This window comes from Neomonachus schauinslandi, chromosome 6 (genome assembly GCF_002201575.2).
Source record: "Neomonachus schauinslandi chromosome 6, ASM220157v2, whole genome shotgun sequence".
Classification (NCBI taxonomy): Eukaryota; Metazoa; Chordata; class Mammalia; order Carnivora; family Phocidae; genus Neomonachus; species Neomonachus schauinslandi.
In genome coordinates this window covers 122,140,288-122,168,103 of record NC_058408.1, presented here as the reverse complement: position 1 = coordinate 122,168,103, position 27,816 = coordinate 122,140,288, and the positions used below count along the sequence as shown (strand labels likewise).

At 40.6% G+C, this 27,816-nt stretch overlaps 1 protein-coding gene across 3 annotated transcripts; it reads left to right on the top strand.

The window, feature by feature from the left end:
• The first annotated feature begins 390 nt into the window (after positions 1-390).
• LOC110589090 (cytochrome P450 2C21) lies at positions 391-27,260 on the top strand. Of its 3 annotated transcripts, none has more exons than XM_021699489.1 (9): positions 391-639; positions 3,464-3,626; positions 4,983-5,132; positions 7,543-7,703; positions 9,087-9,263; positions 10,189-10,330; positions 13,380-13,567; positions 19,398-19,539; positions 26,670-27,260. In XM_021699489.1, exons 1-9 carry the CDS (start codon positions 397-399, stop codon positions 26,849-26,851), a joined length of 1,548 nt encoding a protein of 515 aa, XP_021555164.1. In that variant the 5' UTR covers positions 391-396; the 3' UTR covers positions 26,852-27,260. The 3 variants fall into 3 exon arrangements, with proteins under 3 accessions (XP_021555164.1, XP_021555165.1, XP_021555166.1); XM_021699490.2 differs by having other exon boundaries at positions 472-643; positions 3,468-3,626; XM_021699491.2 differs by lacking the exon at positions 9,087-9,263 and having other exon boundaries at positions 472-643; positions 3,468-3,626.
• The last annotated feature ends 556 nt before the right edge of the window (positions 27,261-27,816 follow it).

Here is a 27,816-nt window from a genome sequence, read left to right as displayed (position 1 = left end):
TTTGCTCTAGGGGTGACTAGCTCCCCGTATCCTTTTTTACCCTGCCTCCTCCTTTCTTTCTCTTAATTCTGGCCTTTTCTTGGATTTTCTGGGAAAAGGCACTGAGAGAGTGCTTCTTTTTTCTGCTCACATAATGATAAATTTTGACATGAGATATTCTCTTTCATCAGTGGTCAAGATCATGAATTCCAGCTCTTTGAAAATCTGATGGCTTTCAATTTTACAATTAAAATATGACCATCTCTGAAGAAGTGTTATTTTTTTAGTTGGGATTGCCACTGAAAACCTAGATATTTACCAATACTGAGGTGACTGGTTTTATTTTAATCTTTACCAGTGGGTCAGAGTCCACTGAAGATAAAACGATTATTTATCCAAAAGTTCAAAACAGGATTGATGATCAGCTTGCACTTAGTATTTATAAAGTTCTTGGATTCCAAGCTTTCAACTGCATTTAGAGAAAGCACAGCAATGGATCTCTTCATAGTTCTGGTGATATGTCTTTCTTGTTTGATTCCTTTCTTTCTGTGGAATTGTAACCGTGCCAAAGGGAAGCTGCCGCCTGGCCCCACTCCCCTCCCAATCATTGGAAACATTCTACAGATAAATATTAAGAACATCAACAAATCCCTAAGCAAGGCAAGTATGATTACGTTCCTTCCAATTGTTTGCAGTTACAGCGCTATATCTAAATAAAATATGGTCCCAGATGCCATACTTTCAGGAAGTGGTTTGAACGGGAAGGGTCCCTTGGATACCCAGACATGACTTTAAGCTGGAAGGCTGCCAGAAGGGAATGAGATCCATGAGATGATTGTTGAAATTGCCAAAAGAAGGAATTTCCTGTCCATATTGTGACCAGGTTTCCTTTTTAGTAATTATTCTTTGCTAAACCCTAATGGCAATGAAACTGCTTTCAATGAAAAAAAAACATAAAAGTTCTAATGACTTACAGCGTCACAATACTAAAAGTCTCCTAAAAGCTAACATTGATTTAAGTCTAGGAAATAACTCAAGATTCCATACTTTTCAGTTTCTATTATATTTGCTCAATGAGTGAGTGAATAACTACTCTATTTCTAGCTATTTAAATAGCAATAGCTCTCTAAATCTTGAAGGAATTGTCTGAAATCTGTCTTCCCTGAGACAGCTAGTGACCAGAACACAGCCTCTGGAAGCTCCTTTCTGTGTTTGGGGCTATGGATTCAAAGAGGTTTTGTCAGCACCCCAGCTCGTCCACTTGTAAACTCACAGCATTGGGCAAATTTAAAAAAATCTCTCTGAGCCTTAATTTCCATTTCTTTAAAATGTGAATAATAATTGTATTTTGCACATGGTCCTTGAGTATATCATATATTGATCAAGTTACTGAATGCCTACTTTGTATTAGGCACTCTGTTAGATGCTGGGGCTTTTCAACGGTGAATGAAAAAAAAAAAAAGACCCAAGCATTATGGAATTTATAGTCTAGAGGGCAGGGCATGTATTTGTAAAGTAATCATGCAAATGAGTGTGTGATTATAAACCATGTAACAGGGGCACAGTAGCAAGAGGACATGCAGCTTGGAGGAGCAGGGATGGGAGAACAGTCAACAAAGAGTTCTCCGAGGAAGTGCAGCTGGAGCTGAGATCTAAAGAATGATCAAGGATTAAGCACACAAAATACAGATATAAGTTTGTTCCAGGCTGTTTCAGTCTGGAGGAGAATTACTTGTTGGTGTCTCTGAAAGGACCAATTTGCTTATAGACCAGAGAGTAAATAAAAACATGGTGTGGGTTGAGATTGGAGAAGTAAGTAGGGGCCAGAGCATGCAGGTCTTTCAAGGCTTTTAAGAATATTGGTTTTGGGGCACCTGGGTGGCTCAGTCATTGAGCGTCTGCCTTCGGCTCAGGTCATGATCTCAGGGTCCTGGGATCGGGCCCCATGTCGGGCTCCCTGCTCAGCGGGAAACCTGCTTCTCCCTCTCCCTCACCTGTATTCCCTCTCTCGCTGTGTCTCTCTCTGTCAAATAAATAAATAAAATCTTAAAAAAAAAAAAAAGAATATTGGTTTTTAGGGGTGCCTGGGTAGCTCAGTTGTTTAAACACCCGACTTTTGATCTCAGCTCAGGTCTTGATCTCAGGTTGTGAGTTCACGCCTTGTGTTGGGCTCCATGCTGGGCTTGGAGCCTACTTAAGAAAAAATATATTGATCTTAGCCTAAGAGCAATGTGATGCCATTAATGTGCTTAAAAAGGACTCTCATGTTAGCATTTGCCTTGTGAAAAGATCACTCTGGTTGCTTTATGGAGAATGAATTGTAAGGTAGCAGGGGGACTCAAACCTTGGATAAGTTGAAAGTGTGTAGGTCCTACATCATTTAGAATACCAAATAATTGGCCATCACAGAAAGATCCCAATAACATAATGGCTTAAAGAAGACAGGAGTTTATTTCTGTCTTACAGAATGATATAGAGGTGAGTGCTATTGGGCTGCCTGTCTTCCTTGCGGTCATCCAGAGAACCAGCTTTTCTCAGTCTTGTAGTTTATCATCCTGGGTGCCTAGGCTATTGTTCTCCTATGCAGGGACACAGTGGGGCTATCTCCATGCTGTCATTTCATTCCATGGGTAGGGGAAGGGATGGAGGGCATGCATTTACCATTTATGCAGTCATGTAGGATTTGCACACATCATTTCTGTTAATAGCAGTTCATGCAAACTTAGTCACATGGCCACACAGGGAAGCTGGGAAGTGTCAGTGACTATATTGCCAGGTTCCTATGTATTACTAAAATCTCGAGATCTCTGGTGCTAAAAAGATGTGGGGGGGGGTGGATAATGAGGGATGATTGTGAGAATCTACACAGAGGGCAAGAGAAAGAACATCCCTTAAACAGGATGAGAAACACATCATTTATTTATTTATTTATTTATTTATTTTTAAATATTTTTATTTATTTATTTGAGAGAGAGAGAGCATGAGAGGGGGGAGGGTCAGAGGGAGAAGCAGACTCCCCGCTGAGCAGGGAGCCCGATGTGGGACTCGATCCCGGGACTCCAGGATCATGACCTGAGCTGAAGGCAGTCGCTTAACCAACTGAGCCACCCAGGCGTCCCAAGAAACACATCATTTATTATAACTATAGGAAGGAAGGAAAAATTTGGTGCAATTATAGGTTTGGCAGATAAAAGTTAATAAAATAATATGAATAAAATCCATAATACACTCCGTGTCACATAGTAGGAACTGAATAAATGATAAACTGTTGATGATGATAATAGTAGCTGTGTTAGTAACAATATAATGGTAATTACTGCTTAATGTGATTTATTAAATTACCAGTTCTAGAAGTTGAAATCTTTTACACTGGGTGAGTGAATATTAAAATGTCTCTTTGGTAAGATTAAAACTATTTACCTCACTTATCTACATTCCTAGTTTTGAAATTCTACTACTCTTGTACCTCCTGTTCCTTTCCCAGCTAGCAGAGAGTTACGGCCCTGTGTTCACTGTGTATTTTGGCATGAAGCCCACTGTGGTGTTATATGGATATGAAGCAGTGAAGGAAGCTCTGATTGATCGGGGTGAGGCGTTTTCTGGCAGAGGCCCTTTCCCAGTGGTGGACTGGATCAACCGGGGATTCGGTATGTCTCAATTTGGAGAATGTATGTGGGTGTGTAAGTTGCAAAGACTCCAAACAGGCTAAGGGACAGAGAAATTGTAAGTATTTAGAGAAAACAGCATAATTCCAACATTTTTCTATAAAGGATCATTAATCCATATTGTAGATAATGAAGGGGACACACAATGTCTTCATGAAACACTAGATGCAATGAAAGCAAATCATCTAACTGTTAACATTCTATGAATTTGTGTTCACTTTAAGTTATGGTCAGTTAAGATAGTGTTATTTCAGTTAAGATAATAAGAGACTGAGAGAAAAGAGAAGGGAGGAAAATGACTCAATTGTCCTAGTCACCAAACATTTTGCTTTCTGGCCTGAGTCATGGTTGCCAAGAGACTATTTTAGGAAAGTCCCATAGTGTGCATGGAGCCAACATAGGTTTGAAATATTTCCAGCCTTGCCTTCAATCTTTTACCCTTCTAAAAGAAACTACAAGAAATATTTGAATCCAATGGAATACAAAGTATAAAGCACAAATATGCTCTGAGAAGATGATTACGGACAAACCCATGATGAGTACATATGGATTGCAAGTGATCCTAGAAAAAGCTTTTTAAACTAAAGTACTTGAACTGTCTTCCCTTTGTTTTGGAGCTGGCCTTAAGCTGTCCAGTCCTCTGGTGGGTCGCTGGGTTTCTGCAAAAAGAGATAAGGCCTGAATGGGGCCACTTCCTCCTCTACATCGTTCTTTAAAATCTTTATGAACAAGTTTCCTGAAAATTACTTTTTCTCCTAATCTTGTCCTGGCTCCGGAAGTCTGATTGAACTTCCTTGGTGTTAAGACCATATTTCATGGAAAAGATTTAACAAACAGAGGGGAAATGGGAAAATGAGGAATAGATTTTCATGAACTTCTTTCCAGTGCACAAGTGCTCTCTCCTTCTCTTGAGAATTGACTCTGTTTGTTGCCTCTCCCACAATTCATTCACAGTGTACAAAAACCAGCCCTGAAAATGTCACCTACACTTGGACTCACCATGATTTATTACCAGTGTGATCACAGAGCAAGCATTTGGCCTCCATGATCATCAGTAAAATGGGGACAAAACACTTGGTTCACAGAGTTATCCTGAGGTTTGAAGGAGCTAACAGATGAAGAAGAGTTGGGTAATATGTCAAACCCAGAGTCTTGACAGATACTAGGCTGGGTTAACAGGAGGTGGGTGAAGCAGGGCCCACTGGAGATTCCTGTGGCTGACACCACTCTATTTACATCCCTGCTTAAGTGTGATTATCATTTTCTGAGATAAAGACTCTCAGCTGGAATTCATCGTAATGGAGGTCATTCCTCTCTCTTTCTCTCTCTTTCTGATAGGAATTATTTTCAGCAATGGAGAAAGATGGAAGCTAACCCGACGTTTTTCCATCACGATTTTGCGGAAAATGGGGATGGGAAAGAAGACTATTGAAGACAGAATTCAAGAGGAAGCCTTGTGTCTGGTGGAAGCATTAAAAAAAACCAATGGTGTGTCTTTCTTTATGTAATTAACAGTACTAGTTTGGGAAGACTATATGCTATTTCAGATAGGCTACAGCGAGATCTGATGGCTCAAGCACAATAGAAGTTGCTTTTTTGCTCATGTAACAGTAGTAAGAGGTGAAGTGGTTGGCATAACAGCCTTCTCAGGCTCTAGGTTGATAGGAACCCTGATGTCTTTCTTCAACACGTGGCTTCCTGTGTCACTCGTAATTCATCTTTTTGCATGGTAGCAGAAGGGGCAAAGAACAAAGAAAAGAGCAAATTGTGTTTTCAGTAAGCCAGGTATGTCAATGGCACACCAAACGTCTTTCATATTCCATGGGCTCTAACTCCGTCTCAGGGCCACACCAACTCTAAGGGGCACTGGGAAATGTGGTTATCTACGTGCAGAGGAAAATGGGGAGAACGTGGATTTTGGTAATGAACTAGTGGTTTTGGCCGTAATACCTTGAAAAATGAAGTAATGTCCCTAGTCACTTCTTGAGGACATCACAAACATTTCAGTATAAATGTGTGTAAAGTCATTATGCTGGGCACTTTCAACTTACACAGTGCTGTCAATCTTATATTAGTAAGACTGGGGGTTGGGGGGAGCACTGGTGCTTCCGTGGTAGGATTCACACCAAACCCTTCTCAGTGCTTAGGGCTGCGTCATGGCTCACCTGGAGGAGTATGGTTAGGAATGGAGGGAGCTTCAGTAGCGCGAGTTGGCTCTGTGTATGCACACGCAGGACTGGGAGGGGAGGTGGAAGCGAAGGGGTGGGCAGGAGACTTGGCAGGAAAGGAGTAAGATCAGGATCATCAGATATAGGTGGTTTTTTGAACCTCAATATTTAAGTATTTTACAACTAAATAATGCTATTTTATATATGGTGAATTTCCATTGTGTTTCATATATATACATACACACATATATATATTTTAGAGAGAGAGAGTGGTGGGGAGAGGCAGAGGGAGAGAGAGAAAGAATCTTAAGCAGACTCCACACTCAACATGGAGGCTGATGCAGGGCTTGATCTCACGACCCTGAGACCATGACCTGAGCTGAAACCAGGAGTCAGACGCTTAACTGACTGAGCCACGAGCCGCCCCTGCCATTGTGTTTTTTAACCCATGTTATGTATTGTCCAGACAGCTTGTCCTCACCTCTTTTTTCTTTTGCTGCTATTAATATAAAAAAATGTAATTATTACAAATATTTGCATGATTCTTCTTTCTTCCTTGGAATAAGTTGTGACAGTAGAGTGTCAATGAATATCATTTGGACTTTTGATATATATTATTACAGAGGAATGGGTGGGAGACCTGGCAGAAGAAGGGATACAAATGTATATAGTCTTGTAAACTTTCAATTTAATATATTAAATACTTGCACATGTTTAATTTTTGTTTAGCAAGAACATTATTGGGGCACCTGGGTGGCTCATTCATTAAGCATCCGCCTTCAGCTCAGGTCATGATCCCAGGGTCCTGGGATCGAGCCCCGCATCGGGCTCCCTGCTCCGCAGGAAGTCTGCTTCTCCCTCTCCCTCTCCCCCTGCTTGTGTTTCCTCTCTTGCTCTGTCTCTGTCAAATAAATAAAAATTAAAAAATAAATTTTAAAAATCTTAAAAAATATACACAATAAACAGAAACAAAATCCCAGTTTGAGAGATCAGGGAAAGGTACTGGCTTGATGTGTTTATGGTGGCTAAGGGATAGGGTAGAGAATGAGTTCCTGTGTGCAAGTCAGTGCTTGTATAGTTTAAATGTCCTGCTTCCAAAGGAAGGAGCACTTGAGCTTTTTTATCAGCTTGTGAACTGAAGAAGAAAAGGTGAGGTTCAAAAGTTGTCTGCAACCGAACATCAAAACATGGAGCCATGTTTTATATTATATATAGTAAGCCTGGTTCCATTACTAAATATATTTTTTCAAATATCCAAATGGAACTCCAATTGCTCTCATTATCGTTCTCTTCTACAAGAAAAGCACACCCAACTTTTCAATTACATTTTCTAAAATAATGGTTTCGAGTCTCTCCAGGCTCCTGAAATTTTTATTAGGTTGTTCAGCTTCCTACAGACATTGTGAAGAAATATTCACACTGAGAGCTAAACTTTACACCTTTCGAGATATTTTTATGTGACCTCCTTCTTGTGAATTATCTTGTGGCTCTTATTTGGAGAATAATGTAAATAGGATATGTGGGGAAAATTAATAAATGGACTGGATTAGATAGCTTCGTTTGGGGAAACAATGAATTATAGGCATGTTGAGTTTACAGTGATGATGACATGTCCAGGGATTTCCTATACTTAAAAGACTCCCAGCAGTCAACCCTTCTCAATCATTTTAAACAGTCAGCTTAAGATTTATATGAGAATTGTGCTCTAACTTTCAACTTCTTTGTTTTAGCATCTCCCTGTGATCCTGCGTTCCTTCTGGGCTGTGCTCCCTGCAATGTCATCTGCTCCATTATTTTCCAGAATCGTTTTGAGTATGATGATAAAACATTCTTAACCTTGATAGAATATTTTCAGGAAAACTTCCTAATTTTAAGCACCTCCTGGATACAGGTAAGGTCAAGGTTCCCTTAAATGGGAAATAATTTTCTAACTAATCTGTTGCTCATGCTTATTACCTCATCCCTTTGTCCTGTTTCCCAGTGGCTACAGTTACGTTTATCAAACTATCATTTGCAACCAATTAGTGAGTTATCAAATCAATTTAATGTATTGAAATGAAGTTTAAAACATGAAATATAGTGGGGTGCCTGGATGGCTCATACACCACTCATACGACTGGTGATTTCGGCTCAGGTCATGATCTCAGGGGCGTGGGATCGAGCCCCTCATCAGGGTCCCTGCTTAGCAGGGACTCTGCTTGAGATTCTCTCTCACCCTCTCCCTCTTCCCCTCCCCACTGTGCTCACTCGCTCTCTCTCCCTCTCTCTATAATAAATCTTTAAAAGCTTATTTTAAAAACCATGAAATACAGTAATAGAGAAATGTGGTAGAGTGCATCAATGATAGGAAGGTGTTTTTTTGAGAAACCATTTTATATCCATAGATGAAGAGGGTGATGATGTAAAATGTATTTCTTACTATAGGATGCTGTCAGAAAACCTATGTTGTATGATCATTAAGAACTTAAATTATCTGTGGACCATAAGGTCATGATGTGTTCCACCTGGAAAGGACTCTAGAGAACAAGGAGTTTACGTATTTTTTGGAACAGGAAACTATCACCCAGAGATATTAAGCGTATTTTCCAAAGACAAAGAAATCCTAGCCAAGACAAGGAGTGAGCGAGCCCTAGAGTCTAGATTTCTCTGTTCTCTCTGTAGTTTGATATAAACTACTGGCCTGAAAATTGCGTCATTGCCTACCAAGGGCATTAAGTCATGAGGTGCTGTCTAAAGTAGAGTCAGTAAACTCTAGGACTGGCCTTGGGCAGATGTAAAAGGGCAATGTGCATATTCCTGAGGGTATAAAATCCCTAAATAAGCTAAGTAATGTGGGCATTTCTTTAATTTTTCTGATGTAGTTTCTTCATTACAAAAAAACTTTTTAGGTGACTCCATAGAAAAATGTGTAGGTAAACTGGGATGAACACTACGTTCTAGCTCTATTACTAGACTGATGTCTTACAATGGTTGACTGACCTTTCTGAACCTCAATATTCTCCTTTGGGAAAAGATGGTATGCTCCTGGATTCCTTCATAGAGTTATGGCTAGGAAATAAATTTAAATGGTTTTGAAATTACTTTGTGACTTGTGCATACTGTAACTCCAGACATCTTGTCAGTTCCCTCCCCTTCAAATTCCAAGTGTGTTCTAGTGCACGAAGCATGTCTTACTCACCTTTATCTACTCAGAATATAACTAAGTGTCTGATACATAACATGGGCCCGTAAAACTTTGCTGAGTGAATTAATGAATGATTCTTTCCTCTTTCAGCTCTACAATGCTTTCCCTCTTTTAATACATTACCTTCCAGGAAGCCATCACGTGTTATTTAAAAATATTGCTAAACAATTTGAGTTTATTATGGAAAAAATACAAGAACACCAAGAATCCCTGGACTTCAATAACCCTCGGGACTTTATTGACTACTTCCTGATCAAAATAGAAAAGGTATAATGTGACCCTTTATCTTTGTGGGTGGTGTGATTCATGGATTAGCTTTGTTCTTCCCAGTGAAACTGGGATATTAAAACAAATGGTCCTTCCGAAATATGTATTAATTGCTTGTCTGACCTCTTGTTTATGCAAGCCATATTGGGTATCTTGAGATATTTCTAAATTCTCACTGAAAATGACTTTGCGGGTTTTACATTTATTGTGTTAAATAAAGCTGGTTCTTTATTTGGGGGCAGATTGTAATATACACTCACACACATTCAAGGTTAATGATACACAGCATATAATCCTTCATCAAAAAAGTTCAGCAACGGGAAGATGTAACAAATGAGGGGACACGGGAACAGACAGGAATCTACAAAGGCTAACCTTTGCAAAGGCACTAGGAAATCTTCACAGATGAGGTAGATTTTGAAGAAACTGTAGCTTAGATGAAGAGACAACAAAGTAGGCCCAGGGAATGAGAAGTGCAAGTGATCGAGAGGGTGGAATTTCTGAGAGGTACTCTTGATTGTAATGGAGGAACTGTCGTGGGTGTAATGACTGATGAGTGGGAATAGTGATGCATTTTGTGTGTGTGTGGTGGTTCTGGAGGCTTGAATGAGAAAATTAGACATTATAAAATAGACAGTAGATGCTGGAATTGACAGTGAATAGCAGTGAGGACTTGATAAAAATTATGTTTCAAAGAAATGGTAGAGCAACTGATGGACTCGAGGGGAATGAGAAAGTGAAGAATCAGAAAGGACCTGTTGGAACTTTATAACTCTGATTATATTTTAACTGTTGGACAGAACCCTAACAACTATCTAACTTGACCTTCAGCTGTAGCGCTCACACCAAATAACAATGTCATATTGAGTTAAGTTACCTCTGAGGCTCTTTTATTTATCAAGTAATTGTAACACATCATTTCTAGGAAAAACACAATAAACAGACTGAATTTACCATGGACAACTTGATCATTACCATATGGGATATGTTTGGTGCAGGAACAGAGACAACGAGCACCACCCTGAGATATGGATTCCTCGTGCTGCTGAAGTACCCGGAGATCACAGGTATGGTCACAGGTGTTGGGCAGGGTGCAATTCCAGGTAGAAATTGGCAGGTGGCACTGACAACTATCCCACTCTTCACCTGCCCAGACAGTGTACAGAAAAAATTTCCTTCATTCGTACATCTTCCCATCATTGGATAAATTAAATACAAATTAGTTTATAGTACAAAAAGATAATGAAATATTTAAACAGCAGCAGAGATTTGAAGGGCAGAGCTCACTGTTTCCCCTGCTATGGTGGAATGTCCCTGATTTGCGTTGGGACAGATGCAATAATAAGCAGTTGTCTTAGGATCTAGAAGAATTGGCCTTCTGCTTTCTCTAAAGGGATATCACTTGATATGTCTTCCATGTCCAGATCAATATATTTTTGTCAGAGGAGATTTCTGCTGAAATGCATTTGCAGTGTAAGGATTGACTCAACAAAAATGACAGTCTTTCTTTATCAAAGAGTCTCAGTCCCTAAATAAAAAGAGTTACATACAAATACATTCTTTTCTAATATACCCATTTGGGCATATAAATTCTTCCTCACAAATATAATTTCTCTTGCAAATGCAACCTTTCCACTTTTCCTCCTCTTTTTTTCTTGAGTGCTCATCCAAGAGGATATTCCCTTCACTACTGGGTCATGTTCTGTGCTTTGGTACATAGAAACACTTTTAATACAATTAAATCTCAGGAAGCTTATCTCCATGATGTCAGCACTAGATTATTCTTTGTTTAAGGTCCTCCTGCCCTCCCAGTCTAAGTAAGAAGTGCTTTCCAAATGGTGGGATCTAGAAGCACAGCTTCAAAATTCCTTTCCTCTCACACATTGTGAGATCTAATGGCACTGTGTTTCCTTCACGTGACACAGACTCTTTCAGCCAAATAACTTCCCTCTTATTAGACCTATGTTGATTATGACCACAAACACCATATGACATTTTTCTCCAGACCCGTAAATCTTGTGTACATGGCAAAAGTCCTTTTTGTGTCTTGGTTCCCCATTGCTTCCATGTTCATTTTTTCTTGCATCATATCACTTATATTTTCCTTTTCTTTCTTCCCATTTTCATTCCTTACTGGGCCATTCTCTCACATTCTGACTTTATAAGTCAGTTCCTAACCACTTTACATAATCACTCTCTTCTAGATAAAAATCCAGCTTCTCAGCCTGAAAAGGTGAAGTTTAAAACTTCCTTAAAATTCCTAAGTCTTCCTGACAGCTATCAAACCACAGAGTTAATCACATGCTCTCTTAACCAAGACACATTCTTCAGCTAGTAGATCAACACCATTTGACCAAAGTAGCAACATGGTCCTGGCTATAGTGGACAAACTACAGTGGCTTCAGATTCTGACTTTACTAGTAAGTAGCTGTGTGACCTCAGACTCATGACTACCTCTCTGCATATCTTACTTGGTCCGTCATCTGTTTAGGAGAGATGATACTTCCTAACATTCACAGAATCTTTCCCGCATAGGAGAAAGTTAATAAATGTTTGTTTTAACTAATGAATAGTTCTACCAAAACGGCATATTATTTACATGATACATTTTGCAAATAAAGGATGAATATAATTCGCTAACACAAATTATTTTCAGTGATCTTATTCAGTTGCTAAGATTGCGGGTTTGGGAATAAGAAGGACCACATAACACCTGGGTGTCCTTAAGAAAGATATTTACTTTTATGGACCTGTTTCCTCATTTTTAAGACACATAAAATAATACCCAACACATAGAACTATTTTGAGGAATTATAAAGTAATGAAATACATTGTACAGCATGCCTGTCATGTTTTGCATTCTAAATAAATGTTAACTTCTCGGTCCTATGTGCTGAGTCAAACATTTTATTCAGTTGTTCTATTTATTAAGCATTTATTGCACTGGGTAGTTCTTACCCTCTTGGAACTTAACATTTTTCTTTTAAAGATTTTATTTATTTATTTGACAGAGAGAGACACAGCGAGAGGGAACACAAGCAGGGGGAGTGGGAGAGGGAGAAGCAGGCTTCCCGCCGAGCAGGGAGCCCTATGCGGGGCTCGATCCCAGGACCCTGGGATCATGACCTGAGCTGAAGGCAGACGCTTAACCAACTGAGCCACCCAGGCGCCCCTGCAACTTAACATTTTTATTTTTTTATATTTTTAATTTTTAATTTTTTTAAAGATTTTATTTATTTATTTATTTGAGAGAGAGAGAATGAGAGACAGAGAGAGAGCATGAGAGGGAGGAGGGTCAGAGGGAGAAGCAGACTCCCTGCCGAGCAGGGAGCCCGATGCGGGACTCGATCCCGGGACTCCAGGATCACGACCTGAGCCGAAGGCAGTCGCTTAACCAACTGAGCCACCCAGGCGCCCCTGCAACTTAACATTTTTAAAAAATATTTTATTTATGGGGCCTGGGTGGCTGGGAGCCTGATGTGGGGTTCAGTCCCCAGACTCCGGAATCATCACCTGAGTCCAAGGCAGACACTTACCAGACTGAGCCACCCAGGCACCCAGAACTTACATATTTAAAACAAAAACTGGCATACACAAAGTGGTCAAACAGCATGGTCTGTAGTGAGCTTTCAAGACCCCAGATCCCTGGGTTTATCAAACCAAATACTCAAAATAGAGAATCAGAGTTGAATTTCATGGTACAATTATGTTTTATATGTACACATATTTAAGTCTCTAATGAGATACCAATTTGACTAGGAAACAAATCTCTTTTTTTTTTCTTTCCCTGTGGTAGTAGTTATATATGATTTCCCCCTCTCCCAATCTCCTTCCACAGTGGAACCATGATTAAGATCAAATCAAGGGACACCTGGGTGACTCGGTCAGTTAAGCGTCCAACTCTTGGTTTCTGCTCTTGTCATAATCTCGGGGTCATGAGACTGGGTCTCCCGCCGGGCTCCGTACTTAATTCGAAGTCAGCTTGGGGTACTTTTCTCCTCCCTCTGCCCCCCCTTCCGACTCTCTCGCTTTAAAATAAATAAAATCTTTCAACAACAACAACAAAAAAGGTCAGACCTTTCCATTTCACATAAATTCTGATTCCTGTCCTGCCAGCTAAAGTCCAGGAAGAGATTCACCGTGTGGTTGGCAGACATCGGAGCCCCTGCATGCAGGACAGGAGCCGTATGCCCTACACGGATGCTGTGGTTCACGAGATCCAGAGATACATCGACCTCATCCCCAACGGTCTCCCACATGCAGTGACTCAGGATATTAAGTTCAGAGAATACCTTATTCCCAAGGTGAGAGATATTTCATCTCTACTACTCCTTAAGAATTTTGTTTTTACTTTTATTTGTATTTATATATTTTTTGTTTTGAGAGACAGAGAGAGAAAGCGGGGGGGTGGGGGTGGGGCGGGGAGGGGCCGAGGAAGAAGGATAGAGAATCTCAAGCAGGCTCCATGCCTAGCCCAAGCCCATCCAGGGTCTCCATCTCATGACCCTGAGATCATGACCTGAGCCCAAATCAAGAGTTGGAGGCTTACCTGACTGAGCCATCTGGTACCCCCTTCCTTAAGAATCTTAGGTTATCAAGCATCACAACAGTAGGATTATAGATTACCTAACCATCTACAGATATGGCACATTCATAGCCCAGGCATCTTACCCTCTGACCGCATGCTCCTTTCCTTTTACTTTGTTGATACAATTTTATAAATCATAGTGCTTAGACTCCCACAGGATTTTCTTCATAGTATTCATTGACAAGACCGCTTACTGCCTGTGTTTTCTTCTGGGATATCTGGTTTTAGTTCTTATGTTCAATTATTTAATTCATTTTGAGTTCATTTTTGTGGCTGTTGTAAGATAGGGTCTAGTTTTTCCAACACCCTTTATTGAAGAGACTGTCTTTTCTTGATTGTGTATCTTGGTGCCTTTGTTAGAAATTAATTGGCCATTTATGCATGGGTTTATTCCTGGGCTCTACTCTGTTTCATTATTATGTGTCTGTTTTTATACCAACATCATGCTGTTTTAATGACTGTAGCTTTGTAATACAGCTTGAAATCGGGAAGTGTGATGACTCCAGCTTTGTTTTTTCTCAAGATTGCTTTGGCTATTTAGGATCTTTTGTCATTCTACAGAAATTTTAGGATAGTTTGTTTCATTTCTGTGAAAATGCCATAGGAATCTTGATAGGGATTGCATTGAATCTATAGATGGCTTTGGATGGTATAGACCTTTTAACAATATTAATTTTCTCAAACTGTGGGCACAAAATATCTTTCCATTTATTCTGTGTCTTCTTCCATTTCTTTTATCAGTGTCACAGTTTCCAGTGTACTGATCTTTTACCTCATTGGTTAAATCTGTTACTAGAATTTTTTATACCAATGTGAATGGGATGGTTTTCTTAATTTCTTTTATAGTTTATAATTAATGTGTAGAAACGCAACAGATTTTTGTATATTCATTTTTATCCTGAATTCATTTATTCTAACAATTTGGGTGGAGTCTTTAGGGATTTTTAAAATCTACAATACCATGTCATCTTCAAATAGTGACAATTCTGCTGCCTTTCCTATTTGAGTAACTTTTATTTCTTTTTCTTGCCAAATGCTTGGACTAGGACTTCTAATACCATGTAGAATAAAAGTGGTGAGAATGGACATCCTTTTGTTCCTGATCCTACGGGAAAAGCTGAAGCTTTTCCCCACTGAGGATGATGTTAACTGTGGACTTATCATATATGGCCTTTATTATGTCAAGGTACATTCCCTCTATATCTACTTTGTTGAGCATTTTTATCATAAATGATGTTGAATTTTGCCAGATGCTTTTTTCTGCATCTACTGAGATGATCATATGATTTTTAGCCTTCATTTTTTAATGTCTATCACAATGATTTGGGGATGTGGAACCATCCTTGCATCCCTGGAATAAATCCCACTTGATTATGGTATATGATCCTTTTATTGTACTGTTCAATTCAGTTTGCGAAGATTTTATTGCAAATATGTACACCTTTGTCCATCAGAGATATTGGCCTTTAAGTTTCTTTTCTTGTGGTGTCCTTGTGTGGTTTTAGTATTAGGATTATGCGGCCCTCACAAAATGAATTTGGAAGTGTTCCCTCCTCTTCTATTTTATAGTTGAGAAGGATTGGTATTTGTTCCTCTTTAAATGTTTGATAGAATTCACCAGGGAAGCCATATGTCCAGGAATGTTGTCTTTTGAGAGAGGTTTATTTATTTTTATTTATTTATTTATTTATAAGATTTTTATTTATATATTTGAGAGAGAGAGAGCAACCAGGAGGGGGAGAGGCAGAGGGAGAGGGATAAGCAGACTCTCTGCTGAGCAGGGAGCCCGATGTGGGGCTCAATCCCAGGACTCTGGGATCATTACCTGAGCTGAAGGCAGGTGCTTAACTGACTAAGCCACCCAGGCGCCCTGAGAGAGTTTTAATTAGTGATTCAATCTTAGTAATTGGTCTGTTCGGATTTTCTATTTCTTCATGATTGAGTCTTGGTATGTTGTATGTTTTTAGGAATTTAACCATATCTTCTAGGTTGGCCAATTTTATTTAAAGATTTTATATTTTTGAGAGCGCGCCTGTGCACAGGGGGAGAGTGAGAGGGAGAAGCAGGCTCCCCAATGAGCAGGGAGCCCGATGCAGGGCTAGATCCCAGGACCGTGAGATCATGACCTGAGCCAAAGGCAGATGCTTAACCAACTGAGCCACCCAGGGGCCCCATAGGTTGTCCAATTTTTTTGGTGTATAATTGTCCATTATGGTCTCTGGTGATCTCTTGTATTTCTGTGGTATCACTTATAATGTCTACTTCATTTCTGATTTTGAGTCCTGTCTCTTTTCTTGGTGAGTCTAGCTAAAGGTTTGTCAATTTTGCTTATCTTTCAACAAACAAGCTCTTCATTGACCTTTTCTTTTTTTTTTTTTTTTAAGATTTTATTTATTTATTTGACAGAGAGAGACACAGCGAGAGAGGCAACACAAGCAGGGGGAGTGGGAGAGGGAGAAGGAGGCTTCCCGCGGAGCAGGGAGCCCGATGCGGGGCTCGATCCCAGGACCCTGGGATCATGACCTGAGCCGAAGGCAGACGCTTAACGACTGAGCCACCCAGGCACCCGTCATTGACCTTTTCTATTGTCTTTTTAGTTTCTGTTTCATTTATTTTGACCCTGGTATTTGTTATTTCCCTACTTGTCCTAACTTTGGGCTTCATTTGTTCTTTTTCTAGTTCCTTGAGGCATAAAGTTAGGTTGTTCGAGATTTTTATTTCTTCATCTAGGCATTTATTGTTTTAACTTTCCTCTTTGAACTGCTTTTCCTGCATCCCATAAGTGTTGGTATGTTGTGTTTCCATTTTCATTTCTCTCAAGGTATTTTTTCTTTTTTGATTTCTTCTTTGACTCATTGATTGTTCAGTAGCATGTTTTTTAAACTCCACATACCTGTGAATTTTTCAGTTTTGTTTTTCTAGATTCATACCACTGTGGTCAGGAAATATGCTTGATACGATTTTTTTTTAAGATTTTATTTTTAAGTAATTTTGACACCCACCATGGGGCTTGAACTCATAACCCCAAGATCAAAAGTCACATGCTCTACCAACTGATCCAGCAAGGTGCCCCAGGTTCATATGATTTTAATCTTCTGTAATTTTTTAATGCTTATTTTGTGCCCTAATGTATTATCTATCCTGAGAAATAGTCCACGTGTGCTTGAGAAGAATGTGTACTCTGTTGCTTTTGGATGGACTGTTCTGTATCTCTTAAATACACAGACTCATACACTCACATGCTTTGAAGTTCTTATGTGATAATTCTAACATTTAGGATACGATGGGGTCTGCTTTTTCACATGTTTAAAAATTAATCACATGCTTGGGCTGCCTAGCTTGCTTAGTCGGGGGAGTGTACGATTCTTGATTTTAGGGTTGTGAGTCAAACCCACACTGGGGGTGGAGCCTACTTAAAAAAATAATTTATTATATGCTCAACATTTTGAATGATGCCTTGTGGGGAGTCTGATGATGCTGACTTCCCCTAAAGGGCATTGACTTTTATTTTGGCAGGCAGCTAAATTACTGACAGATGCTTTTCAGTCTATTGGACTTCCTATAGTTCTTTCATTGTGAATTAGTTTCACTTTTGAATTTAGTCTTTGTGCATGGCCCTTAGTCCAGTGTGGGTTCCTTAATCCAACAATTTACAAGTTTGGGGGTCACCACAAAAAAATCTGAGGTGCCAAGAAAGTTCTCTCCACCCTAGCTGGGTTGGAACCTCAAATCCTCTATCACTGATATCCACCTTCAATTCTCAAGCAGTCATACTTTGATAGGCTTCATTGAGTTTCTTCCTGTATATTTGTCACCCAACCCCTAACCATGGACTTCTAGAGAATAGTTTTGTATACTTTTGAGATCCTCTCTATTTATAGAATCCTCCTGTCCTGTATCCTTCCTCATGAATTCTAGATGCCAATTTTTTTTTTTTTCTTAACCTCTGTCTTCTTAGCTCAAAAAGAGTAGCACTTTGCTTGGCCTTTTTTTTTTTTTAAAGATTTTATTTATTTATTTGACAGAGAGAGACACAGCGAGAGAGGGAATACAAGCAGGGGGAGTGGGAGAGGGAGAAGCAGGCTTCCCGCCGAGCAGGGAGCCCGATGCGGGGCTCGATCCCAGGACCCTGGGATCATGACCTGAGCCGAAGGCAGACGCTTAACGACTGAGCCACCCAGGCGCCCCACTTTGCTTGGCCTTTACCTCCCTGAACTCTAGGAGGAAAGTGACCTTTCTGCAGTGAGAACTACATCATGTATTTGGAAAGGCCATACAGTACACTAGAAAGCATCCAGACAGATTTAGATTTGAATTTTCCTCTGCTATGTAATAAATATATGACCTTTATTAAGATCCCAAGATTGTGAATGAAGTCATTATCATAACATAACAAATTTCTCTTTATTGAGCATTTTTGTGTGGTAATTATTTTTGTTTTTGTTTTTTTTAGAGAGAGAGCATGTGAGCAGGGGAGATGGGGCAGAGTGGGATAGAGGATGTTTTAAAGGAATTTATTTATTTATTTATTTAGAGCATGCAAGCAGAGGGAGAGGGAAAGAGAGAATCTCAAGCCGACTCCACGCTGAGCATGGAGCTCAGTGCAGGGCTTGATCTCAGGACGCTGAGATTACGGGCCGAAATCCAGATCAGATCACCAACTGACTGAGCCACCCAGGTGGCCCTAGCATGTGGTAATCCTCGTGCAAAGTATTTTGTATGTTATCTCATTTTACATCTGCAATGAACTAGTGCAGATGTATCCTTTCCATTTTGCTAGTAATGAAAATGAGTCACGGAAATGTTAAACTAATAATCTATCATCACGGGGCATAATTTAATAGAAAGATTCTATTGATATTGAAAACTAAACTCCAAGTCATTATGTTACACTGTATCCGTGAGTTTCAGAAAACCGTACTAGAAACCGGAAATGTTCTCTCATTTCCACAAGAATGCGCAACAATTCAATTGAAAGAGCACAACAGGAGCAGGGGATACTTACCCTGTTCTCATCTTTTAAAAAAAAAAAATCTTTTTTAAGTAGCTCTACACCCAATGTGGATCCACGACCGCGAGACCAAAACTCACATGCTCTATTGATTGAGCCAGCCAGGCGCCCCTCAGTTTGTCATCCTGATGGGAAGGTGAAGGGTTTTCAAGAATATGGCCACTCAAGTAGAACTTTGAAGACCTCATCCTTGGTTCCAAAGGAAATGAGCTGGATTTTCAGTGGCATCAGCTCTTTTAGACAATACTGCAATTTATTTGTCAAGAACAATACACTCCAGGGAGTTCCCTCAGTTTTCTGAAAAGCAAGTGCTAGTATCAGGCTACCAATTCAAGAGAATGACTTGGGAGTCAGTTAGCAGTGCCTTGGACTGGCATTATAGGATTTAAAACCTGTTAGGGTCGGTGATTCGTTTGTTCTGTGAAATGGAGTAAATAAGCTCTTTTTGTGCATGTCTCCTCATCTATAAAACAAAAGGATTTCAAGCTCCATGACTTTCATTATAATCCAGTTTATCTGTGTTTCTTCGTATCAGGGCACAGTCATATTAACATCTCTGACTTCTGTCCTGCAAGATGACAAAGAGTTTCCCAACCCAGATCGCTTTGATCCCGGCCACTTCCTGGATGAAAGTGGCAACTTTAAGAAGAGTGACTACTTCATGGCCTTCTCAGCAGGCAAGCAAGCTTCATTGTTATTTCTGCATCAGGGGTCAGTGAGATGAGGAAGGGCTTTGCATGGAGGCTACTCGGGGCTGAACAAATTGTCATTTGTATGAGGCTGGAGGCATCATTCCCGAAGCCCAGGTTATTTCTCATTTGACCGGAGGCTTCCCTTGCCAAGATTGGCCCCAGAACCCACCACGAGATTCCTAAGAAGGGGCAGAAGGTAGAGTAGATAGATAGAGGGTAAGGGAATGTTGAATCTCCCTTCAATTTGTCAGGCTCCTGGGAAGAAACAGGTGGCATACTCAACAAGTCATTCCAGAATGACTGGAATCTAGATAACATTTGAAATTGCCAGTCCTTTGGGGGATCAGTGATTAGTTAGTAGGCTTGTGGCTAATGTGTAATCTTTTTTTCCTACCCCCTTAATTCAGGATGTCATATATACCTCATTTTGCCTGACTGTCTTTGGAATTTCTAGGTTGTGTGGATTCTCTGTACATAGGAAATTAAATTGGATTTCCTTCTGCTAATTTGTCTGGTGTCAATTTGAGTCTTAGTCCAGCTACAAGGACCTTGAAAGGGACAGGAAATTCTTGCTCCCTGGCAAGGTGTGTCCACTGGACACCTGAGCTCGCTGGACCCTGCTCGCCCCACAAGCTGCTGTAGCTGAGAGATCCGTAGGACATCTGACAGCTGACACACGGTAAGATTTCCTACCGTCAGTCTCTCAGAATCTCTGTCTGCAGAGTCTGATGGAGCAGGAATGGCGACAGTCTTTTTTTCTCTCTAAATTTAGATTAGCAGGAGAAAATACTTGTGGAACTAGTTCCTTGGGCTTAGTGCCTCTTGGTAAATTCGGTAGGGTCCTCTTTGCTGCTGATCTTTTTCCTCCCAGAGATGGTCTTTGTTTGCCTTTGTGTCTTTTATGTCATTTGTCATATGAACTTTGCTATAGGTTAGTGGGCATATGAGGGAAAGGCTGTTGCTTAAGGACATCTTGGAAGCCAAATGGTGAAATTGGCGGACACCAGTAGAACACTTAAAAGCTGTTAGAGCTAGGGCACCTGACTGGCTCGGTCAGTGGAACATGTGACTCTTGATCTCAGGGTTGTGGGTTTGAGCCCCATGTTGGGTGTGGAGATTGCTTAAAAAATAAAAACTTAGAGCGCTCACCACCTCCAGAAGGCTCCTATGATAGGATAAGTTGGCCACAGAACAGGTTGGATTGACAGGTCACCTGCCAGCCTCAAGAAAACTTGTGTGCAGTGAGGTACACTGGAACACAACACATTATCCCCAAGCCTGTGGCCCAGCCCTCAGGTGTTAGTGTGGCTCCAAGCGACCCAAGGCTTAATTAAAGCTCTTAATGTGCATATACAAGATAAGATTTTTCCTTTTGTATTGTTCTATGGGCTAAGACTTTGGCTCTATGACCAGTGAGAATGTTCTCTTTGGTCTCCACCATCTGGAGGATGCACTTACCAGGGTGCACCTTGGTGGCCAGACAGAATGGGGTTCCAAGTCTTTCTCTCTGTCTGGCCACACCAGCTCTCAAGCTTGTTTGTCGTGAGAGGTCCAGCCCACAGGAACCTTTGTCATGTCAATCTTCGTTTCTTGTTGGTGCTGGGAAGTCCCATTCCAGGAGTGCCTGCCCAGTGTCACAGATTAGCAGGTCTGTGACTAGAGGCATCTCACTTTTTACAGTGAACTATTACACCAGTGTTCTTTAGACTGTACAACTTAGAAATACGTGTTTCGGGCGCCTGGGTGGCTCAGATGGTTAAGCGTCTGCCTTCAGCTCAGGTCATGATCCCAGGGTCCTGGGATCGAGTCCCGCATCGGACTCTCTGCTCCTTGGGAGCCTACTTCTCCCTCTGCCTCTCTCTCTCTGTCTCTCATGAATAAATAAATAAAATCTTTAAAAAAAAAAAAAGAAATACGTGTTTCTTCACAGTTACAGTCTTTCAGTAAGGCACAAACCAGGTTTACTAACAGACCCAAATTTATCTTTTGTTTCTCTGTAATAAGACAAAAGGAGAGAAACCTGTATTTGCTACTTAATGTTTCATTATTTTATCTCATTTGGAAATGATCTAGATATTCAATGAATTTAGCTTAACATTTAACTTAGCAAAACTTTAAAAATGCAGGTTACCGAAGATTTTGGTAGCTCTTTAAAAGTTTACCTATGGGGCACCTGGGTGGCTCAGTCATTAGGCCTCTGCTTCTGCTCAGGTCATGATCCCGGGGTCCTGGGATCGAGCCCCGCATCGGGCTCCCTGCTCCGCGAGAAGCCTGCTTCTCCCTCTCCCACTCCCCCTGCTTGTGTTCCCTCTCTTGCTGTCTCTCCCTGTCAAATAAATAAATAAAATCTTAAAAAAAAATAAAGTAAAAGTTTACCTACACTTGATCTCACAGTCATGCGATAGAGCCCCTCGTTGGGCTCCCAACTTAGTGCAGGGTCTCCTTCAGATTCTTTCTCCCTCTCCCTCCCCACTCGTACACTCTCTCTCTCTCTCTAAAGTAATAAATAAAAACTTTTTAAAAATAAGATAAAAAGGTGTGTAGGCAAACCTTTATTATTATTTACATTTACTTAATTAACTTGTTCTGAACAGTTAGTTTAGTCTACCCACAAAATTTTATGAGGCATTAGACATAGTCAGCCATCATTTCAAGTTCTGTTTTGTTTTTTTTCTGAAAAAGTTTGTAAGAGATACCATGAACTTATTTGACTTCCAGTAAACACAGGCAGACTACAAGTTTTATATTTGATCCTGATAACTCTAAAGATATGGCTATTTTAATTAAACCAACAACCTTAAATTAGCTTTAATACTGAGTATCTTCCCTGATCACATAAACTTGAAAAACATTTAGGTTAGTTTCTACCTTTCTGAGATTTAAGAATTTTTTTTTTCCTTTTTTAAAGATTTATTTATTTATTTATTTGAGAGAGAGAGAGCAAGAGAGAGCATGATTGTGGTAAGGGGCAGAAGGAAGGGGAGAAGCAGATTCTCCTGCTGAGCAGGGAGCCCAACTCAGGGCTAGATCCCGGGACCCTGGGATCATGACTTGAGCCAAAGGCAGATGCTTAACCAACTGAGCCACCTGGGCGCCCATCTTTCTGAGTTTTAGAATGCCCAATCCTTATGAGTGCTTGCTTCCAACTAAATGGAGCTCTTTTACAAATTAATTTTGGCAATATCAGCTGGAAGTAGAGAAAATACCTCACATTTGCAACATGGGACACATACACACAATCAAGATAAAAAATATTCTTATAGCTTTTGTTTTTACTAATATTTGTGATGAGGACATTATAGCCCCAATTCTCAAGTACCTCCCTCTTTTACTTTTTTTAATGAAAAACTTTCCTCTAAAGCTTGTATCTAAAAGAGTGGCTCTTATATCCTAGAGATGATAGGATAGAAAATTTAAATCCCAAAGGCACAGAGAAAGCTCCAAGTTTTTTCCAAGTCTGGACATAAGAGGGATTTAAGCAGTTTGTACTTTGAAAAGGCCTCTTCCCACACCACTCCCCCTCTTTTATTTTCTTCGGTCTTGGGTGACTGTGGGCTGTGTTCAAAGACATTAGATTTGTATTTCAGGGGGCACCTGGGTGGTTCAGTTGGTGTCCTGCTCTTAATTTTGGCTCAGGTCATGATCTGAGAGTCGTGGGGTTGGACTCTGCACTGGGAGTGGAACCTACTTAAGATTCTCTCTCTCTCTCTCCCCCTTTGCTCCTGCCCTCCCCCGACTCTCTTAAAAAAAAAAAAACAAAGATTTATAATTTCATGGGACAGGGAAATAATGTAAAAAATACTTTTATTTCTAGAGTTTCAAGGTAATTGCTATTTAAAATTTACCTTTTTTTTTTTTAAATTACTGGACAATTTTGTTCCAAATCCTGATCTTTTATAGTATCTATAAACATTTTGAGAGGAATAGGCAAAGTTTGGAGATTAGTAAAGAGAGGTGGGCTTTGACTTGTTTCTTGAGCTGGATTTCTGGTTTGGTAGAGCTTTGGAAGGCAAAGACAGTTGTTTAGAATCAGTTCCCCCAAAGAACTGGATTACAGCCTGAATATCAACGGACTGGCCCACTTTTTTGACTAAACTTGCTTTTTTATATCAGGGAGATTTTTAATTAAAATGGGGATCAAAAGATGCATGCCTTTGTAAAGTCTGTATAAAGCATTTTAACAAAAGCCTTCTATCCGGGTACATAAGTTAATCTGGGCTTCTGTTAGCCCCTGAATATTGGCCTTTCCCTGATCATTTATAGGTGGGCCTGGGAGAAGTTTTGGTCATGTTTCCTCTCTGAATGGGGGTTGTGACTAGTGATTAATCTTTTAAATTTATCTCTGAATATGGTAGAATCCTTTGAAAGTAGAGGTTTAAAGGGCTTTATAATTTAAAAGGTCTGCTGCTGTCCAGGGGACACAAATTCTTTTGCGGTGTGGGCCTAGAATACACCAGCCAAGTGCCATGCCCAAAGCTGGCAGAGCCTGATTACAGAGCACTGGAAGGTAGGAACAAAGTGAGCCTTACTACTTTTGTTAAATTCATTTTCTGGCGTTCAGCATTTACATGAGCAAGCTGTATATTTTGAACCTAGAGATGAGGCTGGAGTGCTCTATGTAAATCCTAAAGGGAAAGGGAAGTTAAAATAGGCAGATGAGGAGATGAGGCTGGAGTTTAGGGGAAATTTATGTTGGATGTGCACATTTATTTCTAATTTCTGTTCTTTCATCTTGTCAAGGGAGTCCCTTAGGCTAGTAATTAAGCTAGAACAACTGAGAGCTCTCTAACAAGAATGTTTTTCTTTGGGACGCCTGGGTGGCTCAGTTGGTTAAGCGTCTGCCATCAGCTCAGGTCATGATCTCAGGGTCCTGGGATCGAGCCCCGCATTGGGCTCCCTGCTCGGGGGAGAGCCTGCTTCTCCCTCCCTCACTCCCTCTGCCCCTCCTGACACAGCTCTTGCTCTCTCTTTCAAATAATAATAAAATCTTTTTTTTAAATAAAGTTTTTCTTCTTTTTTCAAACATTAGCCAACTTAGAGGATACATCATCAGGCCATTGATGAGTAGAATCTGTTACGAGTAACTCTAACTAATAAGCCTTTTAATGCCTTAGGCATCCAGAGAGAGGGCACAGATGCAGCCCTCGTGATCCAAAAGTTGACTCCCATAATTAGTCTAAGAAAGCCGAGATCTTCGTTGCAGGTCTCCAGTGAAATCATGAGATGCCTCTAGTCACAGACTCAATAATCTGTGATGCCGGGCATGTGCTCCTATAATGGGACTTTCCAGCACTAACAAACAAAGGTTGAGAATATAAAGGTTCCTATGGGCTGGGACTTCTCATGGCAAACACCCTTGAGCGTTGGTATGGCCAGAGAGAGAGACTCAGATCCCCAGTCTTTTTGACTGGCCTCCAAGGTGCACCCTGGTAAATGCATCCTCCAGATGGTGGACCAACTAGAATATTCTCACTGGTCACAAAGCCAAGCTCTTGGGACATAGAACAAGACAAAAGGAAAAACCTTATCCAGTTCTCCTTTGGCTAAACCTTGGGTTTCTTGGAGCCACATGAACACCTGAGAGGGATGTGCCACAGGCAGATGTTGGCGATTTTTCACAGTGTACCTCATTGCGCAGAAGTTTTCTTGAGGTTGACAGGTTAACAAATGTCAATCTAACCTGTTCTGTGACCACCTTATCACAGGAGCTTTCTAGAGGCGGTGAGTGCTCTCATAGCTTTTAAGTGTTCCACCCATGCCCACCAATTTTGGAGCTTTGGTTTCCAGCTTATCCCTTAGCAACAGCCTTTAACCTGTAGCAAAGTTTATCTAAACAGGTGACAGTCTGATGAGAACCATGAACTCACCAGTCTGTGGGACTAACTCAAACAGCAGGCTTATGGAGCCTATGCCTGCTTTCTGCACGATGGTAATTCCTTTTTATGACAAACGATGGAAAAGACACAAAGGAGGGACGCCTGGGTGGCTCAGTCGGTTAAGCGTCTGCCTTTGGCTCAGGTCATGATCCCAGGGTCCTGGGATCGAGTCCCACGTCGGGCTCCTTGCTCAGCTGGGGTCTGCTTCTCCCCCTGCCTGCCGCTCCCTCTGCTTGTGTTCTCTCTCTCACCATCTGACAAATAAATAAAATCTTAAAAAGATTTAAAAAAAGACACAAAGGAAAACAAAGACCATCTCTGGTTGATCTCTTTCCCCCAAAAACGTACTCTACCAAATTTACCAAGAGTTGCTAAACATAAGGAACTAGTTCCACAAGTATTTTCTCCTGCTAATCTAAATTTAGACAGAGAGAAAAAGGACTCTCACCATTCTTGCTCCATCAGACTCCTCAGACTCCAGGAGACTGACGTGGTAGGAAATCTTCCCTGGTGCCAGCTATCTATCAGATGTCCCAAGGCTCTTCCAGCTGTAGCCCTGTGTGTGGCAAGCAGTATCCAGTGTGTTAAAGCATACTGCCAACTAGGCCAGCTGTCCAGGAAGAGGAATTTTTCTCTGCCTTTCAAGGTCCTTCCCAGCTGGACTAAAAATCAAATTGACATGGGACAGATTAAGAGGAGAAAATCAAATTTAGTTTCACAGGTGTGGGGAATCCACAAACATATGAAATTGCAAAGCCAGGCAACATAGGCTTCTACCACATCCTGAGCTAAGGAGAGGGGACGGGTCTGGGGATTCAAAGGGGAGGTAGACCATTAGCAGGAAGGTGAGAGGAAATGTTTCAAAAACACAGGTTGCCGTGTTGTGCCGAGAAGTTTCATAGATAAAGAAGAATCTTGTTAACTGCTCTCTTCCTGGTACAGGCAGGCAGTTGAAGGAGAGGTAGGGAGGTTTCCTTGAATCTGCTGGGTTTTGGTTGCTTTTAATTCAAAATAATCTTTGTGCCAAAGTGGCCCATCCTGGGGCAAGCTGCCCTTGCCCCTACTCATGCACACAAAAATATGTACTGAGGAAGTGAAGGAAACCACATTTCAGTGTCGATAAAAGAAGCGGTAGTCTATTAATATATTTATTTTCTCAATCCATATTTATTGAAGCCTCCCTGTGTGCCAGCTCAGAAACAGAATTAAATGAATATTGAATTTATTTGTCGTTTTTAGGAAAGAGAGCTTGTCTTGGAGAAGGCCTGGCCCGCATGGAGCTCTTTTTACTACTGACCAACATTTTACAGCATTTCACCTTGAAACCTCTGGTTGATCCAAAGGACATTGACACCACCCCAAAAGTCAGTGGGTTGGGCGCCATGCCACCCTTCTTCAAGCTCTGTTTCGTTCCAGTCTGAAGAAAGGCCAGGCTGCCAGACTGCAGAGCCACTCTCTGGCCTCAGCTGAACAAGCCAGATGCTTTCTGGCCTCTGTGTTAGCCACTGTCCACCTCTCCTTTCACATCAGGGAGGACATTCCTAAACCTGTCTCTTCTCATTGTCCTCATCTTTTAAGATTCAGTTCAAATTTACCCACATGAAACAAAACTCACTGTTACTTTCCAATTAAATTCTTTGTGTTTCTAAATGCAATTCTAAATTCTAGTTTAGAATTTAGAATTTAGAATTCTAATTCTAAATCCAATCGTGAGATTATGCTATATCTCATCTGCAGTGTATACCAATGTAAGGCACCTTATTAATATATTTTCTTCTATTAAAAATTAAAAATTAGGGGCGCCTGGGTGGCTCAGTCGTTAAGCGTCTGCCTTCGGCTCAGGTCATGATCCCGGGGTCCTGGGATCGAGTCCCACATCGGGCTCCTGCTCGGTGGGAAGCCTGCTTCTCCCTCTCCCACTTGCCCTGCTTGTGTTTCCTCTCTCGCTGTGTGTCTCTCTGTCAAATAAATAAATAAAATCTTAAAAAAAAAAAATTAAAAATTATCCTATGAGTTAAATTTTTTTTTTTAATATATGATATTCACTCATTTCTTACCCCTGTCTCTTGATAGTTTGGCATGTGTATTTTTGTTTTTTTCCCTGTGGTTATTAATCAATGGGTGGGGTACACGTTTGTGTAGGTATGCATGTACAAATATGTACATGCAGGGAGAAAACGGGATGGTCATTTCAGCCAGAGGCAATAACATGAGATAAAATATGAATTTGTTGGTCTCTCCAAGGATGCTCTTCCTGTTTTCCCCTCCTGGTTAAACACACAATTGGAGACACACACATACACACACACAGACAAAGAAGGCAAAGAAGAGGGAAAGATAATATGTATATATGGTTATATTCGAATATACATGTACAGAAATAGGT

Bases quoted from the DNA above. Each gene is read 5' to 3' on its own strand.
- LOC110589090 (XM_021699489.1), top strand. From the start codon at position 397: ATGATCAGCTTGCACTTAGTATTTATAAAGTTCTTGGATTCCAAGCTT. The intron at 3,627-4,982 runs GTATGTCTCAAT...TCTTTCTGATAG, and splicing joins CTGGATCAACCGGGGATTCG to GAATTATTTTCAGCAATGGA. The intron at 10,331-13,379 runs GTATGGTCACAG...CTGTCCTGCCAG, and splicing joins GAAGTACCCGGAGATCACAG to CTAAAGTCCAGGAAGAGATT.